The 27,017-nt window shown below is 41.0% G+C and overlaps 1 protein-coding gene across 1 annotated transcript; it reads right to left on the bottom strand.

Moving 5' to 3' along the window:
* Window positions 1–8,826: 8,826 nt before the first annotated feature.
* CDX4 (caudal type homeobox 4) lies at window positions 8,827–26,684 on the bottom strand (the record flags this gene model as incomplete). The annotated part of the gene is made up of 3 exons (XM_081847246.1): window positions 26,142–26,684; window positions 10,554–10,699; window positions 8,827–9,081 (listed from the first exon to the last, which is right to left on the bottom strand). Exons 1-3 carry the CDS (start codon window positions 26,602–26,604, stop codon window positions 8,827–8,829), a joined length of 864 nt encoding a protein of 287 aa, XP_081703372.1. The 5' UTR covers window positions 26,605–26,684.
* Between the last annotated feature and the right edge of the window lie 333 nt (window positions 26,685–27,017).

Below are 27,017 nucleotides of genomic sequence, written 5' to 3'. Positions count from 1 at the left end.
TGACGTATTATGAGACCTTTAGCTTTTCAGATAGGTGGATTCTTTCAGAGCTCTTTACACCTTGACACCATTCAGACTAGTACATCCATACTAATTCCAGGAAAGAGGGAAGCTGTGACCATCAGAGAGATGGGTAAAAGGCAAGCAAGACAGTTTCTCTAACAAGTGAAGGTGAAGGAAAGTTCAGTATCTAGAAGTGGAAAGTTTAACTCTCATTTTCAGAAGTGGGGAAATTCAGGCACAATGACAAAATGTCACTCTCCAGGACCCATATCTAGCCCTCAGAAGTCTCCACAGGCCACACATCCTCACTAGCCCTGCCTTGTACCCTCTTTGAGTGTTTTTGCCTGTCTGGAATGTGCCCTTGAACTCTGACCATGCCTCTTGTTTCCTGGATGAAAGATGGAGAGGGGTGTGGGAGTTGATTGTAGATGCTACTGTACAAGGGTAAAATTCACAACTGTTGTTCTTCCCACTTTGCCTCTGGCCCTCCCCACAAATGACATGTCATCCTCAGAAGATTGTCTAGCAGGCAATGTAGTCTTGGGATAGAAAAGGTTCCTCACTCCTTCACTTGTTTCATTTCCTTTGTAATATGTTCAGATTTTGATAGCATTAAGCAAGAAATGGACATTTCAGTCAGTATCTGGGGATTAGTTGGGAACAGAGATGGCCAGAACTGTAAGGCAACCTTCTCCAACCTGGTTTCCCTCCAGATGTATTATTATTATTATTATTATTATTATTACTACAGTGGTACCTCAGGTTACATACACTTCAGCTTACATCCGCTTCAGGTTACAGACTCTGCTAACCCAGAAATATTACCTTGGGTTAAGAACGTTGCTTCAGGTTGAGAACAGAAATCGTGCAGTGGCGGCGCAGCAACAGCAGGAGGCCCCATTGGCTAAAGTGGTGCTTCAGGTTAAGAACAGTTTCAGGTTAAGAACGGACCTCCAGAATGAATTAAGTACTTAACCTGAGGTACCACTGTAGTTTTTATTAAAGATTTTCTTGTGTTACAAAACAAACAAACACGGAAAAGTACATAAGAGAACTCATTCTGAAACTTACCTATAGATGGTACCTAACAGCATGGAAGCTGGCGCTGGTACACCCAGGAACCTCACCTAAATGCAGGAAAAGCTGCCCTTCCAGATATTTTGAACTATGACTCATATCAACCCTAGCTTGCATGGCTATTCCCCAAAATACCAGAAGGATACCAGGTTTGGAAAGGAAAGGCAAAATGAAGTGGTCAGTGACTTGTCACTCACAATCCACCATCAGTTCCTGCACAATCCTTATTGAAATGAAATAAACTGCATAAGAGTACAGTAGTTTCTGATTATTGCAATGGAGCATGTGCAGGAATCTTTCATGATGTATTGTGCCCTATATTAACAGATGGGATAATTGTTGTTTAGATATTTCAGCCACTGAAATGTCTTGGTCAAGCCTTCTGTTCCATGGAAGAAAGAAGGTTTGGCACTCAGGAAAGAAATGTTGAGGGCATGAGGAATAATTGGCTTCTTTCCCAAATTCAGGGACCAAAGATGTCTGGAAGGCAGGCAGGCGGACATACATTCTTTCCCCACATGCCAACAGTTTCTCTGATCCCTGGTCCATCTCTTTCTCCATAGGAAATGCAAGAATTTCAGTCAACAAAATGACCACTCTTGTACAAACACTCTGTCCACTCTGGCTGCTGCTTGAGTTCTCTTTGTTTATGAAAGGATGTGTGCAAATGGGGGAAAGGAAACAAAGTGCTGCGAAGTAAAAACACACCTGCAAAATGTTCTGGCTTTCCACTTGTACAAATGTATTTCACAAACATTTATTGCATAAAATAGCTTTTTCTTTGTTACAGTTAACAAAATACTTACTGAATCAAACTTCCTGCATTGTTTCAAATGAGTCAAACTGATGTTAAATAATCACTGTTGTTGTATGCCACTCCTGTCTTTGAGCTATGTAAGATTCCAGGGGTTTCAGTCTCTCACTCAGGGTCCATATTTCCTTTTGGAAATGTGGCACATCAGAGACTGTGGTATTCGTAGGATATATAGTGTATTTACACATATATACAACCTGAGCCTCCAGTGAAGGTGTTCACAGCATTAATACTCCAAGCAGGCATTGCTTTTCTCACAGCCAAAGCCTTGAATGCAAATAAGCTCTCAAACCTTGCTCTCAGAAAATTGCTCTGAATCTCCTGTTCCTGCTTTACTTCTAGGTCACATTACTGCCTCTACCCTAAACTTCTAACTCACATTGTTTCTAACTCTTTATTTTAAACTCTGGCTTTATTGGTTGTGAGAGGGGCCCCACCCATTTGGCTGTCTCATTAAGTCCCTTGGAGCTCATGTTTTCTGAATGGCCCATAACCTGCCTATCACCTCAAAAGGAAACTAGCTAAGCTTAATTATCTTTTAACACTTACTGATCCAAGGATTAGAGATGGCTAGTACACCTCTTAGCACCCCAAACCTTAATTAGATTCTAATACTTTGCTGGATCTGGGGATTGTAGTTGTCTGGTAGTTTTCTGAAATTAGCAGTATTTGATTAAATTCTAACACTTACCGGTTCTAGGGATTTAGAGGAACCTTGCACCCACAGACTCATAACACTATATAACTACTAGGCTAATGATAGATAAGGCATTGTTCAATTTTATAGCAATATATTTTAATCAGGGCTGTCAATAGATTAGACATATTTTAGTTATTAATCTACCTTTTAACCAATTAATATATTGAGTTCAAATATAGTTGCATTTTTTCCATGAGATACTACTTTTTGTGCTACTGAGTAAAATAACTTGCAACTTGATTAATAAAGGATCATTGTTAGAAGGACCATCTTTATCATTTCTTTTCGCATCCTGTATTGCAGTAATAAACTAGGGCTACAAGTGGCTTGAAAATTATATAAACAACTGTGCTCTTAAGGTATAACAGCTCCAAAGAACTTTTGTTCTTAAATCAACTCATTTAAACTTTTCAGTTCTGATTTTAACCTTTGGATACTGCCTTATTAAAAACTCTGCTTTATGTTACATACTAACAGCATCTAATGAAAACATATTGCAATCAAAAGTAAGCAGCATTTTAGCAAATTAGAGTTAAAATATGTCTTCAAAGCCTTTCCTTATCTTCCGTCATAATTATCTCCTGTATGTAAACAAGGTAAAACAGACTGGTTTACCAGATAAACTGATCCTGCAATGATCCTGGGGCAAGTGACTAAAGTGCAGTTTTTGTTTTGACATCCCAAATTTTCACACCAGGAAGTGTAAGTTTCTCTTCCTTTAATTGCCACCATGGAATTTCTAAGGACTTTTCAAGTATGTTTAGGAGAATAAAAGCAACGTAATCCTTGCTTTGTTCATTGATACCAATGTAAGTTGATGGCAATTTAATATTGCATGGGCTGCTCAGTATCATGTCTTTGTATTTTTGAACTGAGATATAAAAGAATAATTTTCTTGCCTACATTTTAATATGATCAGTTAGTGTATTTATTGTAGGGTTTTTGTTTTGTTTTTGTATTTTTACTTATGATCACAAGAAATAACAGCAAAAGCATTTGTGCCTTGACATTTCCTGTAGTAGCTTACACCACACTACAATGGAAACATCTGTATCATTGCAACCTTTGCCATTCCATGATGGCTGGAGCTGATGGGAGTCCAAAACATCTGGAGGGCACCACATCAACAAAGGATGGTTTGTTAAAAAATGTGTATATAAAGCAACTTTAAGGTCTGTTACAGTATAATGTTTGTTTAATTTTTTTAGAAGACGGAACCCATTGTTACAGCCTAAGTTAATCAAGACTCTTTAAGCTACAAAACAACTTTCAAAACTGGATAACAGAAGAAGTAATGTAAAAATGAACATATTTAGCAGTTTCCACTGACCCACTCAGAAGGTGAATTATTTGCTTTGTCTCCTGTTCATTTCATCCTCCAGTAGTTAATATTTCTGAAAACGACACACAGGGCCAGACTTGGAACCCTTCCATATGTCCTTTTTTTTGTGCATTCATGATTATTTGTGCTCATGATGGTAATGGGATAGTTATATTCAGACTAGCTTGCAATACTGTTGGTGTCTGCAAAAGCTTTGGGGCCAACATACTGCTTCATTTCCAGTCAGTGTGTGTTTTGTAACTTCCTACTGAAATCTGGTAACTTTTTATACCACAAATATTCCATTTTATATTTTTTTGTAAAACTCAGTGCTTTTTTCCTAGAAAAATAGGTGCCAGTACTCACCATGAAATTGTTCCAGTAAGTGTCACACTTTTTAACAACAAAAGAGGTGCTGGTATTGAGTACCCCTGAGTACCCCTTAAAGAGCACTGGTCAAACCTAAGTGGCATTACAGTTTAAGAGTGCACTCCAGATAGTAATACAGTAATGGGAAACAACTAATAAAGCAGAATGAGATGTGGACAGTCCAATATAAATCTACCCTTAATGCACTTTTGCTATGTCAATGACATATTGCGGAATACACCTGCAGAAAAACCACCAATCTGGGTGGCCCGACGTGATAGTTTTTGGTAGTTTGGCCCCATTATTGTAAAATAATATTTTTTTTTTTTATAAAAAAGAATAATCTCTTGTTGGAGTGGACTGGGCTATTGGGTTGGACCCCAGCTGTTTAATTCTTTCCTATCTTCTAACTTTTCTCCTCATAATTGCTCTCCTCAAGCTGCCTTTGTCCCAGAGTAGTGTACTTCTAACAATAAAAATAGCTAGAGGAGAAAAAGGTCAAGCAGCCCATTCTTGCATTATTCCTCCATTTCAACTTGAAACTTCTCATGTTTTGTTTTGTTTTGTTTTGAGCATAGCAGAATGATACAGGTAAGTATGTGGCATTCTACTTTGGACCTCAACCTATGACGTTTTGAAGATGGCTTTGGATGCAAACAGGGTAAGCTTCTTCCATCAACAACCTGCATAGAAATGTGTGCAAATATTAAGTCAAACGTTTTGGCAGACTTTGGTAAATTTGAAACTGATTTCATCTGCTCTTGTATATCAAATTTAAGTATTTTCCTCTGTAACATCTTAACAAATCAAATACATGCACTTAACTTAGGTTCAATTCAGATAACATGTCAAACCATGGTGAAGAAAGCTTGAGGCTGCAATCCTATACCTATTTAGTAAATCCCATTGAATATAATGGTGCTTATAGGGTCCTCATGTTTCATACTTTATAGAGGGCAGTCTCAAGGGGTTATCCAATCCATGTTTGGTCAGTGGTTCCACCTGGGCCAGATTTTGGGGCAGAGGTACAGGACCCCACTCAGCAGATTGAGCAGGAGGGCCCTCAAATGCAGCAAGGGAGCCTTATCACATTTTGAGGTAAAGGAGTGCATATAAAGAGAGATAACACCATAAAACTATTAACTCCAGGGGATAAAATAATGTATCTGTTTAAAGATACCATTAGAAAGGAATGCAAGGCTTGGACTACAGACTGAGCAGGAACACAGATCACCTGGTCACACACTTTCTCACTATGAAGGTATGCGCCAGAGTTGTATTTTAAATTATAATTATTTATTAATTTGCATCTATACATGTAAATCAGAACATGCAAATCTGTGCCCTCTTATTTGATTATGTGTTTCCTCCATGGCGACATGAAAGTGGCCATAACAGTGATTTCCTTCTGAGTACAGCATTTCTCTGTAGGCAGTGCTTTTGTTTCTGTGTGGTGTCTGAAATGGCAAGACAGTTTTGTCCAGAAGCTGCTGCACTACGAGTGGGGAGTAAATTTATGAAGCTGAGCAGACAGAATGTGAAAGCACACCTACAGCCCTGATCCATGATTTTTCTTCGGTAGACAGCTACTATTTATAGGATTACACTAACAGGTTGTAACATTGTATGGTCTACATTTAGCACACAAATCCTGGTTAAGTTTCCAAATGATAGTGCAAACCATAGTTTGGCATGATGTCTCAAATGAATCATGATATGAGGAATGTATGGTTCTTGAATATTTGGGATATGTCCAGGCTTGAAGTGGGAACTCATGGTCTAAGGCAGGTACCATGGATTAGGTGCACTCAAGTCACAGAACCTTTTTCAGATACAGAAAGAAATAGTAGCATTCAGCATCAGCCCTGAGATTAAGTGACAGCAGGCCTTTGGTACTGCCAGGCCTGATACGCTACTAGGAGCCTGGCACTATGTCCTTTTCCTGGTTACTGATAGAGTACCCCCAGTGACGGAGCTTCGTGCTCTGGCACCGGGGGCAGAGAGCAGGCGGGGTGGGGCTGGCGTGCCGCTCGCAGGGGCGGGGCGCGTGTTCTGGGGGCAAGGGAGCATCCAAGATGGAACCCCACTGGGATCGCACTGCTGGGGGCAGGGCGCTCCCCTGCCCCCCTCTTCTTCCACCAGTGAGTACCCCACAATTGGGTCAGTGGACCACAGCTAAGGGAAGGGGGGGTTGTACTCTAGCTTGCAGTTTTCCCATGGCATCTTGTTGGCCACTGTGAGAACACAGTGCTGGACTAGACAGCCTTTTGGTCTGATTCAGCAGTCAAGCTCTTATATTTTTAATATTAAACTGAGAACTGAACATGCAGCTTCCGACACACTGGCCTGTTTCAAATACTAATTTTAAACATGATTAAGATGATATAGCTCAAGCCACAGCTCACACAGGCATCTCCTCTTTCACAGAGTGAAAGCTTCTGCTCTTGGTTTTGGCGAAACCATAGTTTCTCATTATGTACGAAATCCAGGGAACTGTGGTTTGATCATTGTTATTAACTAGAATTAGAATGAACGGCAGGTCCCTAAGTTTCTATGTAACAAGAAACTGGTGTAGTCAAAACAGAACATAAAACTTTTCATTCTTGTTCTCTCGCATTCAAAAGGATACTGGAATCTCACTGCAGCTAATTTCCCTCCAAACCAGGATAGAGAACATTGTTGGAATCCAGCTCCCATGAGTCCCAGCCACCATGGTCAATGGTCAGGGATGATGAATGTTGCAACCCCGCAACATCTGAAAACCACAGGTTCCTCATCCCTGATCTAAGCCATAGTTTAAAACTGATAATCTGAACTCAGCTTTTGTGGGTGCAGATTAGGTGCAGATGAGTATCACATTTAGTACTGCAAAGTATGGATGAAAATGTGGCTTCTCATTTGTCTTAAGGTTCCATTGGAAATACACATCCTTTTGGCAGCTGCTGCATCTAGGTGCATATAACTAGGTATGTGCAACCCCTTTTTGCACAAGAGTCTCTCCTGTTCAACTGAATTTTAGAAGTAGATTTTAGTTAATCAATAATTTAAAAATCAGAACTTGAAGAGTACCTCCCCTTCTCTATTAATTCTGGTGTCCAGAGCAATCCTGATGTCATTTAGTTGAGAATATCAAGACATGAAATCATAAGCTCCCGTGCAGATATGAAATAAGTTACAAAATTAAAACCACAGGAATATTGAATTAAACAATGGAATGGAACAGAAGCTGGTGATGTGCCATCAAACTTATTTCATGGCTTCAGGTTGGAGATGTGAAGACCCAGGGGGAAAAAAAACAGTTTTGTTTCTTCTACCTGCCCCATCCAAGCCTTTCCCCTCCCCATGACATGTGAAAGGATAGATAAGCTTGTTTCAACCTGGGCAAACCTTCAGCTTTTAGAAGTCCATGATAAATACAATGACAAATATGAAGAAACAGAAACTGATTGTGGTGGCTCAGAAAAATAGGTTGATTAAAATTCATGTAATATCCCTCTTTGCTTTGTCACAGTTCTGTTTATGGATATGAATGCTTTATGTCTGCTTCACATTGTGGAGGACTGTAGGAGACACAGGGTGGTAATCAGTGCTAACCCTGCTCATGGTACACCCAATACTAACTTAGCTACATTACTTTCAGTGGGTCTACTCTGAATAGAACTTACTTGAATAATTTTACACTGGAAACATCCAATCAGCAAAAAGTTGGCTGGTGTGTAACCTCCACACTAAAAAACAACATCTGCATTTGGACAAGCCATTGTGCAAACTCAGCAAATTTGCACAGTGTCCTTCTTTTGCAAAATTTATTGCTGGTCATAACAAGGAACAAGGAGTTTGCCCTCAAGCACTGGAAATCTTTCTTAGCTATGTGTCTAGGTTCTGAAATTTTATCAGGCATTGCCTGTGCACCTTCAGGCATAACTTTTTAGCCATAAGGACTAGGAACTTCTGTTTAAAATGAAAGTTGTTCTTAGGAAGCTGAATTTTGTGCCTAATACTGCACTGTCTACTTTTCCTGTACTTCTGCAGAAACACAGCATATGCCCAGTCCTGACAACAAGCTACACTGACTCAGTGTAACCCTTCGTTTCCTTGTAATTGTCATTAGATTCACCCTGTTAAGAGAACAGAATAAAAACATTCTAGAAATAACAAATTACTGGAATTGCTCTGTGTAAAAATTATTCAGTCTCAAATCAAGCAAAGTATGGCGCTGCAGATTTGGGGCATTTATTCCAAAAAAGTTTTTCCGGCCATAACCCCCTTTCTCTCAGCCACTATTTCCAGACCGCCTTTGCAGTCAAGAACACAAGGTTCCCAAAGAGCTTTTGCCATATCACAAGTGACCTTGCCAAAAGATGTTTTGCTGTTTCTCCCAGGCCTTGATGTGATGTGAAGTTCTCAGTATTTTACAAATGGCTGTTGTGATCCTGGGGCTGGGGAGTTGGGTCTCTTGCAAACAGCTTTGGCGTTCCTGTTGTGAACTGTAGTGCTCCATGTACCCATGCTTTATCATGTTCTTCCTTTAACGCAATGACCTTACTGAGATGCCACAACTTGCTGGAGATTTCCATTGTGCTGTAAGCCATTCATTGGAAGAGGAGCAGGTGGTGGAGGTGGTGGGAATAAAGTTCCAGTCATTTCTGAATGCGTCTGTGGGTCAGGCATTGGGATGGGACTCATTGAACCAGAGTCACTCTGGATGGAACTGAGGCTGCTGCCATCAAAACTTGTCATTTTCTTCTTCATTAATTTTCTTTCTTTGGCTCTTCGGTTCTGGAACCAGATTTTTACCTACAAGGGCAAATAATATAATGGTTTCAGTTGCTTACCACAAAATTATAAATGCATATGTCCTTCTTTGTATGCCTTTCTCTAATTAAATCACTGGGAAGGTGTGTGTTGCACATTTGGGTCCAATGTGAGGGGCAGCAAAATAACAAAATGGATGTATTTGCCACCCTTTACATTTGTTGACAGACTCTGTGACATCAGACAGAAAGGCACATACAGTGTGCTTCTAAGAAGTTGTGTGCAGTGTATCTGTGAAAGCAAGCAGTGCCATCTTTGGTACCCTCACATACCACCCTCATTAACTTTTGAGTGAACTTACTCAAATTCTGGTGGCAGCTTGTGCCACCAAGATGGCACCACTTCTAGATATGCTTTCTGTTCATGTGTCTTAACAACTGGATACACTTGCCCAGTGCTTTTTTCCTTTAAAATGTTTTTTCCTACTCATATTGAAATACTGCTCCTTGATGAGGCCAAACATAGATTCACAAAATGTTTAGGGGTATGCGTACCGCCACGTACCCCCAGAAAAAAGCACTGCTCTTGCCTCCCAGGCTCTGTGAGAGATATTATACGGGCAAGACAAACTAAGTCCAAGTAAATCAGAAGTTGAGAGAATTACAGTATTGCCTGATATTAAAATGAGGGGGCAGGTATGTAGTGTGCCACTAATTCTTACTGTGAGAATAGTACTGTTATCAAGCAAACAATAGATTTCCCATTTTTGAAATATTGATAGATATCTTAGATGCCTGCCATGAAAAGCTTCATCTAATGACAACTGCATATCAAACTACTGTTAAAGAGACAGGAGCAGGCTGTGCTGGTTTTTCTCTGCTAAGCTGGCAAGAACTTGGGGAGAGGGGGACTCATACAGTAAGTAGTTCAGCACAGAGCATGTACTTTGCATGCATAAAGGCTCAGATTCAGTCCCAGGCACAGGTGGCAAGTGATGGGAAAGTCCCCTACTGCTGCCTCTCAGGGTAAAGTGTGCGATAAACAGTGTGACCTGGTCTAAGGTACATTCCTATCTTTCCAACCTTAATGTAGCCTTTGCAAACCTGATGCCATCCAGGTATGTTGGATGACAACTCCAATCAACCACAGCCAGCATGCTAGTTAGCTTTTCTTAAAGCATACTTCATGCATTCCACAAGTTTTCACTCCCATTTCAAGCTTAAAACTTTAAAAATAACTATACAGAGTCACCTTTAGTACCACCTTTTCAAAATCTGAGCAAAGACTCAATAAGGTGTGCTTAATACCTTGTTCATGGCAATTTTTGTCTATTTATAAATAATAAAAACATTTAGACCACTTATTTATAAAACATTATTAAAGTGAATAGTCACAGTGAGTTGAACTGAGCCATTTTACACATACCTCCCTTGAAAGCTTTGCAGTTTTTGTTTTAACACCACCCAAATTTGGTCCAGTAATTTACCTCTTTTGTATTGGAAACCATACTCTACCTGTCTCTCTGAAAGTCTCAGGTTTGCAGCAAGTTCAGACTTTCTCCTGATTGTAATATATCTATTGTAATGAAATTCCTTCTCTAGTTCTAATCGCTGATGATCCGTGTAAACTACACGGTACTTCTCTCTTGTTCTTGTTTTACCTGTTCAGAAAAAAACAAAAACAAAATACGCATAGGTATTTCTAAACCAGAAAATTTGGCATGTCTCATGTTTGTGTCTTGATTGACTGAAATACAGATGTCTACATATATTCTGGAGAGTGCCAGGATACACACTCTTGCATACTCTCGCTTTCTTGACAGTAGTAGTTTGTATGTGTATAGATTCCTGCATTGCAGGGGGTTGGACTAGATGACCCTTTGGGTCCCTTCCAGCTCTACCATTCTGATAATGAACTATATATAGAGAGAAATAAAGGGGGTGTGACTGTGCTCCTTGATTTCTCTGTGGCTTTCAGTACCATTGATCATGGTATTCTTCTGGACTGACTCAGTTGAATAGGAATTGAGGGCCCTGTGTCCTAGTGGTTCAAATTCTACCTAAGGGGACAAATAGTAGTGGTAGAGTGCTTTCTGGCTTCTTGACAGTTACGCTAGGTGCTGCAGGGCACTGTTGTACCCCTAATACTATTCTTTCTTTCTTTCTTATACTGCCCTTCACCTGAGGATCACAAGGCGGTTAACAATATAAAAACACAACAAATACATAAGATAATAACAAACAAAAACAATGATCCCACCACCACCAACACACAGTTGAAAAGGCCATAGATTGTTTAACTAGCCAAAGATTGGGGAGAAGAGGAATGTTTTCCCTGGCGCCTAAAGATTTGTAACAAATGTGGCAGGCAATCCTTCTTGTGGAGAGCATTCCACAATATTCTACATAAAAAATAGCATTCTATCCCCAGAGTGATTTAATATCTATATGAAGCTACTGTGGCCAGCCATTTGGAGTTTTGTGTTAAGGTGCCATCAGTACGTTGATGACACTCAGCTCTATTTCTCCATAACATCTGAAGTAGGAGATGTCATGTAGGCTTTGGACTGGTGTTGGGATGAGGTGAGATAAGCTAAGCTTGAATCCTGGCAAGATGGAGGCACTGGGTGAGTGGTTCCTGTGGCTGAGAATATGGGCTATTGTTGCGTTCCTTGACATGCTTACTTTCCCCTTGAAGAAGCAGGTACACAGTGTAGCAAATGCTTCTGGATCCAGTGCAAGTCACTGGAGGCTCCAATAGCCTTAGTGGCTAGAAGCACCTTTTACCAACTGTGAATGGGGTGACAGCTACAGCCATTCCTCAACCTGCAGAGCTTGACCACAATAGTTCCAGCACTGGTGACTTCAAAGTTGGATTACTGCAGTGCACTCTTTGTGGGGCTTCCCTGGCACCTGATCCAGAAGCTACAGTTTGTGAAGAATTCTCAAATGGTTGCTTACAGGAGTTAGAGCCTGTCTGCATACACTTCTCTTCAGATCTGCACTGGTATCCCATTTGAAACCAGGCCAATTACAGTAGTCGCTTAATAGCTTGGGACCAGTTCACTGTTCTCTTTTTGGTGTCAGTCAAATACATTTTTGTTTGGGAAAACCTATTCAGAAATGTAGACGTTACATGTGTTTCATTTATTTTTAGGTTTTTTTATTTTAATAAGCATTTGAATGTTTTCAACATCTGCTTTAAACATATATATATATATATATATATATATATATATATATGCAGGTTTTGGTGTCCTCGGGTGTCTTCCCGTGTAAAAGTTGGGGTGTCTAGGCGACGTTTCGACGAGGTCTCACTCGTCATCTTCAGGCTGGTGCTTTCGGCTTCTTGTTACTGGAACAGAGCAGGATCTCCTATAAATACTGTAGAGGGGGTGTGGTGTATAGCCTCCAATGTTCTGGGCAGAGAGGAAGTTCCCAGGCTAGTGTGCCTTTTCTTCTTTTGTTCCTTAATTACTTGAGAGATATCTTGAGTGATTTCTTGAGTGATATCCTGAGTACCACTTAGGTGGGTCATTAGGTGTGGATTAGTTGTTAAAGTCTTTGTGTCTTGACCTCTTGAACTTTGTGAAGAGTTTTCCTGAGAAGATGGCTGTACTGTACTTAGTTGTGCTCTGGCTTGGCTTCGTGTATAGGGGCGAGCTGTGGTTTTGTGGCTTGTGTCAGCCAGATCTGTGATGGGATTGCAGGGGGGTGCAGCATCCGGAGGTGCCACCATGGATTGGCTACTGGATGGTGTCTGTAATTCATCTGTGGAGAATCCAGACACCTCTCCACAGATGAATTACAGACACCATCCAGTAGCCAATCCATGGTGGCACCTCCGGATGCTGCACCCCCCTGCAATCCCATCACAGATCTGGCTGACACAAGCCACAAAACCACAGCTCGCCCCTATACACGAAGCCAAGCCAGAGCACAACTAAGTACAGTACAGCCATCTTCTCAGGAAAACTCTTCACAAAGTTCAAGAGGTCAAGACACAAAGACTTTAACAACTAATCCACACCTAATGACCCACCTAAGTGGTACTCAGGATATCACTCAAGAAATCACTCAAGATATCTCTCAAGTAATTAAGGAACAAAAGAAGAAAAGGCACACTAGCCTGGGAACTTCCTCTCTGCCCAGAACATTGGAGGCTATACACCACACCCCCTCTACAGTATTTATAGGAGATCCTGCTCTGTTCCAGTAACAAGAAGCCGAAAGCACCAGCCTGAAGATGACGAGTGAGACCTCGTCGAAACGTCGCCTAGACACCCCAACTTTTACACGGGAAGACACCCGAGGACACCAAAACCTGCATTCCTGTACCCGTGAAAATCTACGAAAGCAAATATATATATATATATATATATATATATATATATATATATATATATATTTGTATTTTTGTAAATCACACAGAGGTTTTCTTACTATCAAGAGGATTTAATTTTTATTAACTGAAAATAAACAAATTCATGGATAGCTTAGTGGGTTATAGCTGATAATGCCAAGGTTGCAGGTTTGATCCCCATATGGGGCAGCTGCATATTCCTACATCGTAGGGGATTGGACTAGATGATCCTCAGGGTCCCTTCCATCTCTTCATTTCTATGTCTAAATATTTCTTTTACAACTTTGTTTGTTTGTTTGTTTGTTGTATTTATACCCTGCCCTTTAAGGGGAGGGGGGAAATCTCCCAAGGCAATTTACCAAGCTCAGTACTAATACAGTTCCTGTCCTTAGGCTCAAGACATTGACACACTAGGGGAAATGAACGGGCAGGGAAAGGGAAAAACAAGCTCAAGCATGGGCTCTTCATGTTATAGTTCTTAGCAAACTGTTATATAGGTTATTTCTGTCTTGCCTTTTGAAAAAGAGTAGTTCCTCCTCTGCTCCTGGATATGATTGGTTTGGGTGGAGGGTGGGGGAGCAAGAAGCACTTCCTGCCCCTCCACCCGAACCAATCAGATCCAGGAGCAGGGCAGGTGACTGTATCACTTTTATTGCCCACTCTTCATCCAAGGAGCCCCACGATGGGATACGTAAAAACACACAAATATAAAATACCTTAAAATTTCAGAAAATATACACTAAAAGCAACAGCACATTGAAGCAGCAGAAAGAGTGGATTGTCACCCCATCTCACCTCTCCAAAAGCCTAGGCAAGGAAGTGCATCTTGACCTGTTGACAAAAGCTGTACAAAGTTGGTGCAAGTTATACCTCAGAGGGTGATCCCCCACTTTGGTGCTTCTGTTGAAGAGGCCCTCTAACACATTGTGGAAAAATTAGCAGTTAAACCTGGTAATTATAGATGTACTCAGTGCTCCAATGAGAATAGCAATGTCTGCATTACATTTTTATAGGTGGCTATAAAGACTTGAGTGGGATGCACTATTTGAACTAGTCCTAAATTGTTTAACCATTCTACAAACCCTTTTAATACAGGCCCTCAAGACTCTCCTCAGGCTGCCCTCAGGACTCTCCTAAGCCACAACCCTCAGCAGCCCTGCTCCATACCCTGTCTGGAAGGTGTCCTTGATCTCTGATAATGCCTCTTGATTGCCAAACTGAAAAATAGAGAGTGGTGTGTGAGTGTATGTAGACACAAGCCTACGGTTCAAAGGCACAATTTACATTTGTTGCTCTGTCTACTTTTTCAGGCCCCATTCACCAGTGGCACAACACTACCAGCCCTGCAAGAAGAGAATGTGACTCTGTAAATGGTTCACCATCCTTGCTTTCCCTAGTTCTTTACAATTAGTACCACTGTTTTACTTACTCAATATCATAAGGCAAATAGGGTACCATCTAGCCAAAATGAAGCACATTTGATCTGTTTGCTATGGGAGAGTTAAACATGTCCTCAAGCTCTGTGTGGATTCTGCCTGTGGATCTTGGTATTGTCTCAGATCATGTGTAAAGTTATTCTTCTTGAGGGAAACATTCAATCTCTACCTTCTTTTAAATAAGCAAGGAATTGTATGTACAAAACAACTTGTTGCAATTTGCCACAGTTACCTAATTTTCAGACTTTGTTTTGCTTGTACAGTTTGTACAACCCGCCCCAGAAAAGTCAACAGGTATTCCATTGAAATAAAAAGGACTTAAAAGTGCTTTATTTGGGCTGAATTGTATTTTGCATTTTTAAAGAAAACAATTGGAACATTGTCCCATTCATTTTTGTATGTGTATGTTTGGGGTATGTGGTGGGGGAATATAGTGATTCCCAGTGGTTTCTTGGGCTCTATCCCCTTTTTTAAAAAACACGTGAGAAAAGTTTTTGTTGCATCTTGTTTCAAAATTAATTATTACGATGTGCAAATGTTAGGGCAGAGCCATTTAAGTGTTCATTTGTAATCTTTTGTGGAAATCAGGCTGTTCTAAATGCCATGAAACTACTCACCTGATGTTTGACCTGTATTAGGATACTCCTGTTATTTTACCAGTCTGTGACTCAGCCTGAGTATTGTGTGGGATGGGAAGGGGGTGGGGGAAGTTTTCCTATTGGCCATAAAATTCACAGAGTGTTTCTTTTGAACACAATAAAAGCAAAGATCGGGCCTCTTTATTTGCTGTGAAAATTGTCGCTCTTTCCGGCAGTATAACTGCTAAATAAAAGGAAGAGAAGGAAGAGACAGGGATGCACATCAAAGCTGGAAGAGGTGTCAAAAGAGGGTCTGTTGCTTGACATGGCAGATAGGCCTCTGAACTGAAGACAATGGATGGAAGGGGCAAGACATGGCGGGGTGGGGGATGCTCAGACCTCACAGCTAGTTTACAAAGCAAAATAAATTAGCATGAAAACTGCCTCTGGCTCACCCTGTCCTCCTTGCTTGAGAGTTGCTCCTGTTTTACATCATTAACATCCTCTTTGTCACATGAATTAGTCTATGTCTGTGACTTCTGCAGGGTGATAAAAAAGAGGCCATGTTGATATTCTCGTTTGTGTGATGGGGACACAGTTCTAATTATACACATTAAATCTACTTCAAAGCAACAAAGAAATGGTTCTGGGCAAAAATGTGAACGAGATCTGAAGCTCAACTGTTAGCATAGTGACTGATGTAATTGTTAAACTTATTATAGAAGTGGGGGATACTCAAATCTAGCCTTATTTTGGGTTGTATTCAAGTAAGTCCTACTTAGAGCAGACCCACTGAAATTAATGGGCCTAAACTAGGCACATCCATTAATTTTAATGGTTATACTTTGAATAAAACATATTTGAATACAGTCCATTGGTTTTACCACTTAATTCAAGGATAGGGAAATTGTGGGCCTCCAGCTCCCATCACCATCTCATCACTCCCATCACCATTGGCCATGCTGGCTGGGGTTGATGAGGGTTGGAATTCCAGCACTGTCTGGAGGGCCAAAGGCCTATATTAGTCCTCATTTCCTTGAAACAAAGTTTGATAATGTTTGACTCTCATTCACTGCTTGGTATATGAGTCTCTCTTACCCGTCCCTTATTTATCCCTCCACAGTCAAAGTTTTAAAGGGTTTTACTGTCATTTTGCTTATGCTATTCTGTGAGGTGCCATGTACCTTAATGGTATTAAATAACTGATATAGGACACAATCCTGTGGCAGATTCTTCTGAGCAAGCTCCCTTAAAATGAACAGCAGCTGTGGAAGAAGAGCTAACATAATATGAGGTCTTCATGGAGAATTGCACTCTTAGCTTGTTGATAAATGGAAGTGTATGGAGGTGGGCACCATCTCCTTATACTTTCTGCTTCCATGCGCTTTTCTCCAAATTAGACTACTGCATGAGGCTGGCACTGAAGACTACTTGGGAAATGTAGCTGTTCCAAAAAAATAAATAAATAATAGAGTACTATATTGCTGGGCAGGAATATATACAGTGGTACCTCTGGTTACAAACTTAATTCGTTCCAGAGGTCCGTTCTTAACCTGAAACCGTTCTTAACCTGAGGTACCACTTTAGCTAATGGGGCCTCCTGCTGCTGCCAGCACACGATTTCTGTTCTCATCCTGGGACAAAGTTCTTAACCCGAGGTACTACTTCTGGGTTAGCGGAGACTGTAACCTGAAGTGTTTGTAACCCGAGGTGTTTGTAACCCGAGGTACTACTGTATTGCCAATTTTGGAACTTAACTTATTGTCTGTTTCTGAGCACAATTCATAGTGCTGTTGGTTTTAATCTTTAAAGCACTATTGTTTTAACAATTTTTATATGTGCAGTTGTTTTAGCTTAAATCTGTTTTCATTGTATTGTGAAATTGCTTTTATGTATTTCATAAGAAGCTATTAATAAATTAAATTGGTAATAAAACAACAATAAAATATCTCTGAGGCTGCCTGCATCCACATGTGTCTGCTGACAGGTTAAGATAAATCTTAAGAGATGAGGCCAGTGCCTGATTTATGTATAAGCTAAACAAGCTATAGCTTAGGATCCCACTCTCATGGGACCCCCCCAAAAAAATTAAAGGAAAAAAACCTGGATGTACATTTCCAAAATATGAGATAAAAACAATTAAAATAAAACCTACATACAGCAACAAGTGTTTTGTGTTGTGCAGGCTCCTATGATGTAAATAATGGGCCCCACCTAAAATATCACTGGTTAGATACCTATTAGGTCCATAAATTACCATATAGCATATATTCCAAACAAAAAACAGTGACAATTTGTTGTTGACAAAGGACAGCTGCACATATAAAGGGCCCCATTACCTTCAGTAGCTTAGGGCCTCATCAAACCTAAATCTGGCCCTGGATGAAGCAGATAGAGACCAGGTAGAGAGACATTTTGGTGTTAGCACACTCTCTCTGCAGTTTTCTCACCAAAACACTGCCTTTTCCTTATCAGGGAAAGACTTTTATTTACCCAGACATTTTCAGTGGTCTCAGGTTTACAATTATGTAGCTCCTGGGAGGTGCCCCAAAGGCTATAGGAAGCACCAGTTCTCTCTCCCAACGGAGAGAGAGATTCCGCCCCAGACAAGAAGAGCTGGTGTAAGGGAACCCAAACATGAACCCAAACTTGCCTTCCCAATATTAGAGGAGTGCCGGGATGGACCAAGCAAAAGCTCAGATCCAACAGCTTCCCACTCCAGTTAATGCCTCTAGGTAACTACGTTAGCCCTAGATTTTATTTCCTTCCCACTGTTTCCAGCAGGACAAAAGATGTATTTATTCTACATTTATTCTTACATTTATATTCTACTTTTCCCCTCAACCTGTTGTACATGGTTCTGCCCCCTCCCCATTTTAGCCTCACAACACTCCTGTGGGGTAGTACAGTACTGATTGCGCCAAGGTCACCCAGTGAGTTTCATGGCTGAGTTGGGGTTTAAACCCAGGTCTTCCAGCTCCTAGTCTTTAACCACACTGGCTCTATATTGGTTATTTAAAAAAAAAAAAAATTAAGGACAAGAGTGCATCTGTGGCCCATCCTACCAGGTGGTGTGCAGGAGGGCATTGGATGAGGTGGATGAATAATCTTCAGCAGTTCTCTCCTCCACCCTTGCACCACCCCTTCTGTACTTACTTTTACAGTGTAGATCCATTGAAATCAATGACCATGACTAACTTGGTTTTATTAATTTCAGTGGGTCTATTCTGAGCAAAAGGGTTTTGTTTTTTAAAAATTGAGTTTCACATATTTAAGATTTAAGGTGCTGGTTTTGACCTTTAAAGCCCTTCACAGCCTAGGACCCTCACGGCCTAGGACCCACGGAGAGCCTCAAGGTCCATAAATAGCAACACCCTAGTGGTCCCGGGCCCTAAGGAAGTCAGATTGGCTTCAACCAGAGCCAGGGCCTTTTCAACTCTGGCTCCAGCCTGGTGGAACGCTCTGCCTCATGAGACCAGGGCCCTGCAGGATCTGATTTATTTCCGCAGGGCCTGTAAGACAGAGTTGTTCCGCCTGGCCTTTGGCTTGGAGCCAATTTGATTCCCTCCCCCTCTTTCTTTTTCCTTTCTCCTCCTGCGATGAGGCTACATTTTAATATTTTAATGTTTCAATATTTTAATGTTGTGTTTTAATTTTGTTTTTAAGTTGTATTCATTCAACTTATTTTTATTATTGCTTGTTAGCCGCCCTGAGCCCGGCCTTGGCTGGGGAGGGCGGGGTATAAATAAAAATTATTATTATTATAATTACTATATTATGACTGACAGTTTCCTTTTATTTTTCTTACAGCTAATACAGTGGTACCTCTGGATGCAAATGGGATCCGTTCCGGAGCCCCGTTCGCATCCTGAAGTGAACGTAATACGTGACTGTGTGTGCACGGGTCATGTTTTGCCACTTCCGCACATGTGTATGACCTCATTTTGAGCGTCTGCGCATGCGCAAGCAGCGAAACCCGGAAGTAACGCGTTCCGTTACTCCTGGGTCGCTGTGGAGCGCAACCCAAAAATGCTTAACCTGAAGCGTATTTATCCCAAGGTATGACTGTAATACACAACCGCCAAAATCAAATCAGCAACCCAGAAAGTTATGGGAAGGATGCAAACCAAAGCAGAGTAAGTATCATTTTCCTTAAATTACATGTTCTCAGGCCCGCTTTAGGATTATATCCTTAATCTACCTTTTAGTCTGTCCGTAGACCTGATTGCAGATAGCGATTCTTAAATTGTTCTGCTTCTTGACTGATTTTTTTATAATTGTGGTTCTTAAAATTTGTTCTACAATTGTTATGCAGCACTGGAAAATTTATCTGAAAACATATTATAAAATCATAAATTTATTTTGCAGATTCCTCCCCCACATTTTCTCAGGCTGTGTCTTAAGTTAATATTACTATTTTTTATCATTCGGTCTCATGTAGGTCTTTAAGGCAAATATATATACATATATATTGACAGGGGGTGGGTTGACCGATATTTGCCTTTTATGTACCGTATTTTTCGCTCTATAGGGCGCACCGGATCATAGGGCACACCTAGTTTTTAGGGGGGGAATGAAGAAAAGCATTTTTATTCCCCCCCCCCGCCGCCCCAAACAGCAAAGAAGCCAAGACAGCCACCAACCCCTCTCGCTCTCCAGGCTTCAGCGAAAGCCTGCATTCGCTCCATAGGACGCACACACATTTCCCCTTCATTTTTGGAGGGGAAAAAGTGCGTCCTATAGAGCGAAAAATACGGTATCTTGCCTTGGTTCTCCTGTTTCCAGGTTGCAGCTCTGGATTTGAATTGTTCTGAAAAAGAATGGTAGGATAATATATACAATAGGCATCTATTGTATCTATACTTAGCATTTATATAGCATTTTAGAGTGTTCAAGTTGCCTCACATATTGTCTCTTTAATATGTACAACAACCACATAAGGTAGGTCAGTATTAAAAGCATCCCCATTTTCAAGAAGAGAGATCGTGGTTTCCCTAGTGAATTCATGGCTGAGGAAGCAAGATTTGAAACAAGGACCTATCAGTTCACAATACAGTGGTGCCCCGCAAGACGAACGCCTCGCAAGACGGAAAACCCGCTAGACGAAAGGGTTTTCCGTTTTGGAGGCGCTTCGCTAAACGAATTTCTCTATGGGGTTGCTTCGCAAGACGAAAAAATCTTGCGAGTTCCCGCGGGTTTTTCCCCGCTTTTTTCGCCCTGTTCCTAAGCTGCTAAGCCGCTTAACAGCTGATCCGCTGATAAGCCGCTTCTCAGCTGATCGCTAAAAGCCGCTAGACCGCTAATAGCGCTAATCCGCTAAGCTGTCAATGGGCTTGCTTCGCAAGACGAAAAAACCGCTAGACGAAGAGAATCGCGGAACGGATTAATTTCGTCTTGCGAGGCACCACTGTATTAATAGTGACTGCACAACAAAAATAAACAGAGACTTACAGCCAAGTCTCAGAGCATCTGCTTTGCATGCCAAGTGTTCCAGGTTCAATTCCAGGTAGGGCTGGGAAACACTCCTCTCTGAAACCCTTGAGGGTTGCTATCAGTCACTGTAGAGGGAATATTAAGCTAGATGGGCCAATAGTCTGGCATGGTGCAAGACAGGTTCCGGCCTGGTGGAACGCTCTGCCTCATGAGACCAGGGCCCTGCAGGATCTGATTTATTTCCGCAGGGCCTGTAAGACAGAGTTGTTCCGCCTGGCCTTTGGCTTGGAGCCAGTTTGATTCCCTCCCCCTCTTTCTTTTTTCTTTTCCTTCTCCTGCGATGAGGCTACATTTTAATATTTTAATGTTTCAATATTTTAATGTTGTATTTTAATTTTGTTTTTAAGTTGTAATCATTCAACTTGTTTTTATTATTGCTTATAAGCCGCCCTGAGCCCGGCCTTGGCTGGGGAGGACGGGGTATAAATAAAAATTATTATTATTATTATTATTATTATTATTATTATTATTATTAAATTTCTGTCGGTATTGACATCACAGTACAGGCAGCCCCCCATTTATGCAATGTGGTGAACCCAAAAGTGACCTGGAAGCGTTATAAAGACATTACTGAAACATCACTAAAAGGGCAGAGCTGATGTTTACAGTCTTTCTTAATGGAGTTCAGTTATTTCACTGATGTGCGCGATGTCTCAGAACGAAACCCCCACATAAATGTATATTTTTACCTAAATCCTTCGAGAAAGGGGGCAAAAGTGAACCCTGGGCCAGAGAAAATGTTGAATTTAAAAACTTCAGAAAAACCTGGCTGCAGGATCAGGCCAAAGGCCCATCTAGTCCAGCATCCTATTCTCACAGTGACCAACCAGATGCCTCAAAAGGAAGCACACAAGGAGATCCAGAGTGCAGCAGCGCTCTTCCCACTTGTGATTGCCCCCCCCCGCCCCTTTCAGTGATTTACAGTATTTTTTAAATTATTTAACACAATTTATATACAGTACTGCTTGATTGTAAACAAACAAACAAAATCCCTTTATTGTTTATTGTTTAGCAGTAGTAACAAGAGAAGTCCCTTCTCTTAAAAATTGGATTTCCTGAAACCGATAATGGATTAACAATCCCTGGAAATATTGCACTAAGGCCTGCAAGAAAACAAAGGAGGGAGGGAAGGGCAATAGGAAGCACACACACACATATATACACAATGCTAGCTCTTGACCTAATAACCATGGAACCCTGGTTTTTTGGACTGTGATTGTTACACCTAAACTGGACCTCTTTATGCACTATTTTGCACCTGACTCTGTTTGGTGAATTTTAAGATTCTGGTAGAAAACAAAGCAGATCCCAGGGAAAAGACACAGACACAGCACATGGCATGGACCAAGTTTCTACTCACCATGAGGCTGTACCTTGAAAAAACCCATAGCCCTCATACGGAAGCCGAGGAAAATCTGGAGTGAAGTGAGCATGAGAGTGTAAGAAGTGTCCTGCTGGATCAGGCCAATGGCCCATCTAGTCCAGCATCCTGTTCTTACAGTGGCCAACTAGATACCCATGGGAAGCCTGCAAGCAGGACCTGAACTCCACAGTGCCTTCTCCATTGTGGCATGAGAAGGTGGCACCAATAATGAAATGTGATGGCAAAGGGGTAGAGGTCCAACTGGTACAAACCAAAACAATAGGCTCTCTGCATTTGAAGGGGATATTTATTATTTAAAGGCAGGTCTGTTCCCTGGGCAAACATACTCCAAAAGAAATGCTCAGCTTCTGGTCAAACTGTCTTGCAGAGAAAGCTGGCCAGTGTTAACACTCATCAAGGAACCCCTGATAAACTTCTTGAAAGCCCACAATACCCTTGAAAGCAGTTTGACAACCTCTGACCTAATACTCCTCTTCTCACAGGGGAGCATCTGCCACTGTTGGTGCTAAATACACTATATAAAGCATTTGAACCAAATAGGAGAAGTTTGGCCATCTGCTATGTTAACTACCAAGTCTTTGTAGCAGTATATGCTTGACAGCAAGTCAAAAATTTACAAGGCATGCATCATATTGGTTTTGTCATATTTGAAAACTTTAAATCTGAAAGCTCTGGCTGCTAACAGATGACTTGATGTTGACCACAAATACAAAGTCTGTCTGCATGTGTCTACCTTGTTGTAGCGGCTATCTAAGACTGCAGTGGGCAGCACTTAGAAACTTAGCTCAGTAAAGACATTTTATAAGGAAACTGGTGAGATAACTAGCTCTAAAAGGTTCTGTTCTCAAGAGTATATAGGGGGGGGGGAAGAATTGTGTTTCTAATTGGTTGTAGGTTCCATTTGGATTCTTTCCAGAAGATCCAATCTCTTTCTCAAGGTCAAAGCAGAGCTCAGTTCTGGAAAATAATAATAATCTAAAAAAATATTGACAAGCTGCTTTCCAGAGTTGGCTATCACCTAATTCCATATAGCACAGTGGAGGAAAAATGCTCAATAGTAACAATTTTTAAAATATGCTTTAACTGAGTGTTCTTGCCTTAATTGTTGGCCACTTGGATTCTGTAAAAAGAAGAGCTGCTGATATTCCTGATGGTAGAGAGTATAGCATCCAAAAAGAGCATTTGAATAAGCACTTTGCTGCCAAATATCCTTAGGGCAGGTTCTATCAGCTGCCCTGATTTCTGGAAGCAAACAAGCACTGCTTTGTTGTGCACTGTTCATGGAATGTTCATGACACCTTGTTGGCTACTGCAGAAGACAGAATGTTGGACCAGGCAGCTCAATCGGTTCCTGTTTACAGGACAGTTCTTATATTATTAATTTGTTAGGTTCTAAAGGGCTCTAGCATGGTGTGTTTAATTTTAGTTAGAATTGTCTACCAATCTGGTTTTGCATTGTGAGGCAGGAAGTGTTTATTTATCTTCAAGGCGCCACGAGACTCCTTGTTATTTTTGTTGCCACAGACTAAAACAGCTACCCCTCTGGAATTTGTTATTTTTGTTAACATCAAAATATAAGAAGAAAACTGCATTAGGCCAAAGGCCTGCCTCATTCAGCATCCTGTTCTCACAGTGGCCAATCAGATGCCTATGGGAAGCCAGCAAGCAACAGCAACTCTCACCACATGTGAATCCCAGCACCTGGTATTGGGACATACTGCACTGTCTCTGACGCTGGAAGTAGAACACAGTTATTGAGCTGGTGGCCATCACATTATTGGAGCAAATTCCACAGCCGTGTGCTATGTGAAGACGTACTTTCTTTGTTGTGTCTGGTTAGATATATCAGACAGATCTAATTGTTCTGTTGTATGTGTAGGCTGGGCACTGACAAGGAGCCATGCAGCAATATTCTGTGCATGTTTGCTTGTAAGTAAAATTCCACCCTGTTTCAAATGTGGCTAACAGTGCAATCCTAATCATGTCTACTAAAAAATTGAGTTGAGATTGCAACCTTCAACATGTGTAGGATGTGAACCTCAGAGATTGAACTTCCAGAGAGGGGGACTGTGCTGAAACCTAAGAATGGCAACTCTAGGTACTTACATAGCAGCATTTTTAAAAGTCAGTTAGAGTGTTGTGGGAGATAAGGGTTCAAATCCTCACTGAACCGGTTATTGTCTCTCAGCCTAGCCTACTTAACAAGGTTTTTGTGAGGATAGAATGAGAAGGGAACCCATGAGTTCCTTTGATGGAAGGTGGGATATAAGAAGAAGAGGCCTCAAAAGCAATGTATAAAGTTATTTGAAAGTTATTTCAATAAAGACCTTTCCAGTAGCCTGTATTTAGAGAAATACTTTACCACACTCCTTCACTTGGAAGAAATCATTTAAACCATTGATTAGCCCCTTGAGATTTACATGCCCCAGCATTCCATGAAGCCATAATATCACAGTTGAGCTCTTAGATGTTCAAATCACTGATCAGAGTTTCCTGTACTTTACATAATCAGCAAGGAGTAATATGTTTACACTACTGTTTCATAACCAAAGGATTCAATTGAAAGCTAAATACATTTAAGTTTTGCAGTACTTAACACCCCCCTTAATAGCACTATTGTTCTTTGAAGGATTGCCTGCAAAAGTGTGCCTGGCTCATTTTGGGATCCTGGCATTATGCATTATGTTATAGAGCACCAGGTATTGCAGCAATTAACTTCCACGGTCTCTTAATAGCCGCAGTCAAACCACACAGTAGCTGTGGTTGTTCAGGATTCTCTTTTTAATGCAGCACTTTAAAACCAGATTTTTATTATTCATTGTCCATATACTATAATTACTGAGTGTTTAGTAATCTGGCAGTTCCTCCTCACACACCCCCCGCCCCCCGCCAACACCTTTATTCTAGTCCATTATCTAACAAATATTTTCCTGGAGCTCCGAGATATATTGTATACAATTTTTATTTCACCAGCTTACTATTGAAACTCCTATGAAAAGATCAAGCTGGTTGTGTGTGTTAGATCCCTGCAGTCTCTGAGCATGCCTAGCATTTTAAAGTGAAGGATGACCTTTCATCTACTGTCTCCATTTGAAGTGTTAATGCATGAAACCCTATAAATTGAACATATAACCATGGTGTGATGCTGCAGACCTCCCTCTCATGTAGACCTCAGAAGATGTGAAGCTTTATGTGAATATAACTTTTCTCCTTCAAGACCATTTTAGTTTTTCAGCCATACAAGTGTGTAGAAAATGTGAGAAGCTTACTCTTAAATGAGCCATATATTCAATTACAGTGCTACCAAAACAGCGTGTTTCAGCCTGCTGTCCTATATGGGAGTAAGACTTAATTCCTATAAACAGGCATAAGGTTATGTTGAATATTTTAAAAAAATAATTTGCAGGATTATCTCATTTAAAAGACTTTGGGTAATAACAAACTAAACCATACTCAAACAGACCCATTGAAATCAATTGACGTAAGTCATACTCAGAGTGCCCCCATTGTAATCATTCACTTTAAGTCCATTTATTTCAGTGAATCTCTTTAAGTATGACTTAGATGGATATTACCCCAGTTCACTTTCAATTAAAAATTCTCTTATCCCGCTCCTCAAAACCCTTGTTTCTGCACATTGCATGTGGTGATTATTTCATTATATTTGATCTTTCATTGATATCAGAAGGACAATAAATCAAATTTGTTCAAAAGCATAGACAACGTCTAGGGAAGCAATCTTTTTCATCCTGAGCAAGAGTTTTGTATTCCCGTGCAGAGGTGTGTGGGTGAGATGGCACAGAATAATGCTAGAGATTTCCGTGTATAGATTAGTCCTCGCCAACATACCTGTTGAAGTGGATTGGACTGTTTTCCTCATCCATTCGTAAGAGCTTTGTCTTTGACTGTGGGGAGAGATTTGCTCTGTATTGATTGTATTTACAGAAGGTAAAGCCCCCGATCCAGCGGGATTCAAGGAGTTGTAATCAGCAGAACTATAGGAAACCTGCCCGGGAGATGATCCATTCATTTGCGTAGCGGTCACAGTGTTGGAAGGTGCTGGGCCATAAGCATTCCAGTCTTCCCTTTGCAGGCCATAATGTGCTCCCCAAGCCCCTGAAGGTTGTCCACGGTGGTCCATATTTTGCATTGGATGGTATCCCATGTAATCTGCGTAGGGTGTTGTGGAGGCAAAGTTTTGTGCCGGCAGGTTGTTGTTGTTGTTGCTGCTGCTGCTGCTGTTGCACCTTACGGATCCTGGATACATGCTGCCTTCTTTTTCCAAAAGATAACTCACATACATGATGCTCATACCCTAGCTTTGTCCTGCCAAGGCATCCTGCTTCTACTCCTTTGATGTCACACCCCCTCCTCTTTCTCTCACTCTCTTTTTCTAGCCCCAACTGGCTCTATGAATGACTCACGCTAGCCCTGAGGTCTCTTTACTACACATGATTAACAATAGTATTACCAGGTGCTGGGCCAACAGTTTACTAAGGTTCTGTCTGATGTCACAGATAACTGGCTGCTCTCAAGCAACATTTGCATTCAAATGAAGGGTTAGCCATCTCAACAACCCCACCTTGCTGCCAATTTGGGTGCTTCCTTTCTCACAGATGCTCCATGTCCTGACCTACTGGTTTCCCAAATCCCCAGACAGACAGGGCACAGATTCCACACATTTATTTATTTATGCAAAAATAAAATAAATAAGAACAACAAGTA

This window comes from Podarcis erhardii (assembly GCF_964252035.2).
Source record: "Podarcis erhardii genome assembly, chromosome: Z".
Taxonomy (NCBI): Eukaryota; Metazoa; Chordata; class Lepidosauria; order Squamata; family Lacertidae; genus Podarcis; species Podarcis erhardii.
The sequence above is the reverse complement of the archived record's forward strand: the minus strand, read 5'-3'. Positions and strand labels throughout refer to the sequence as shown.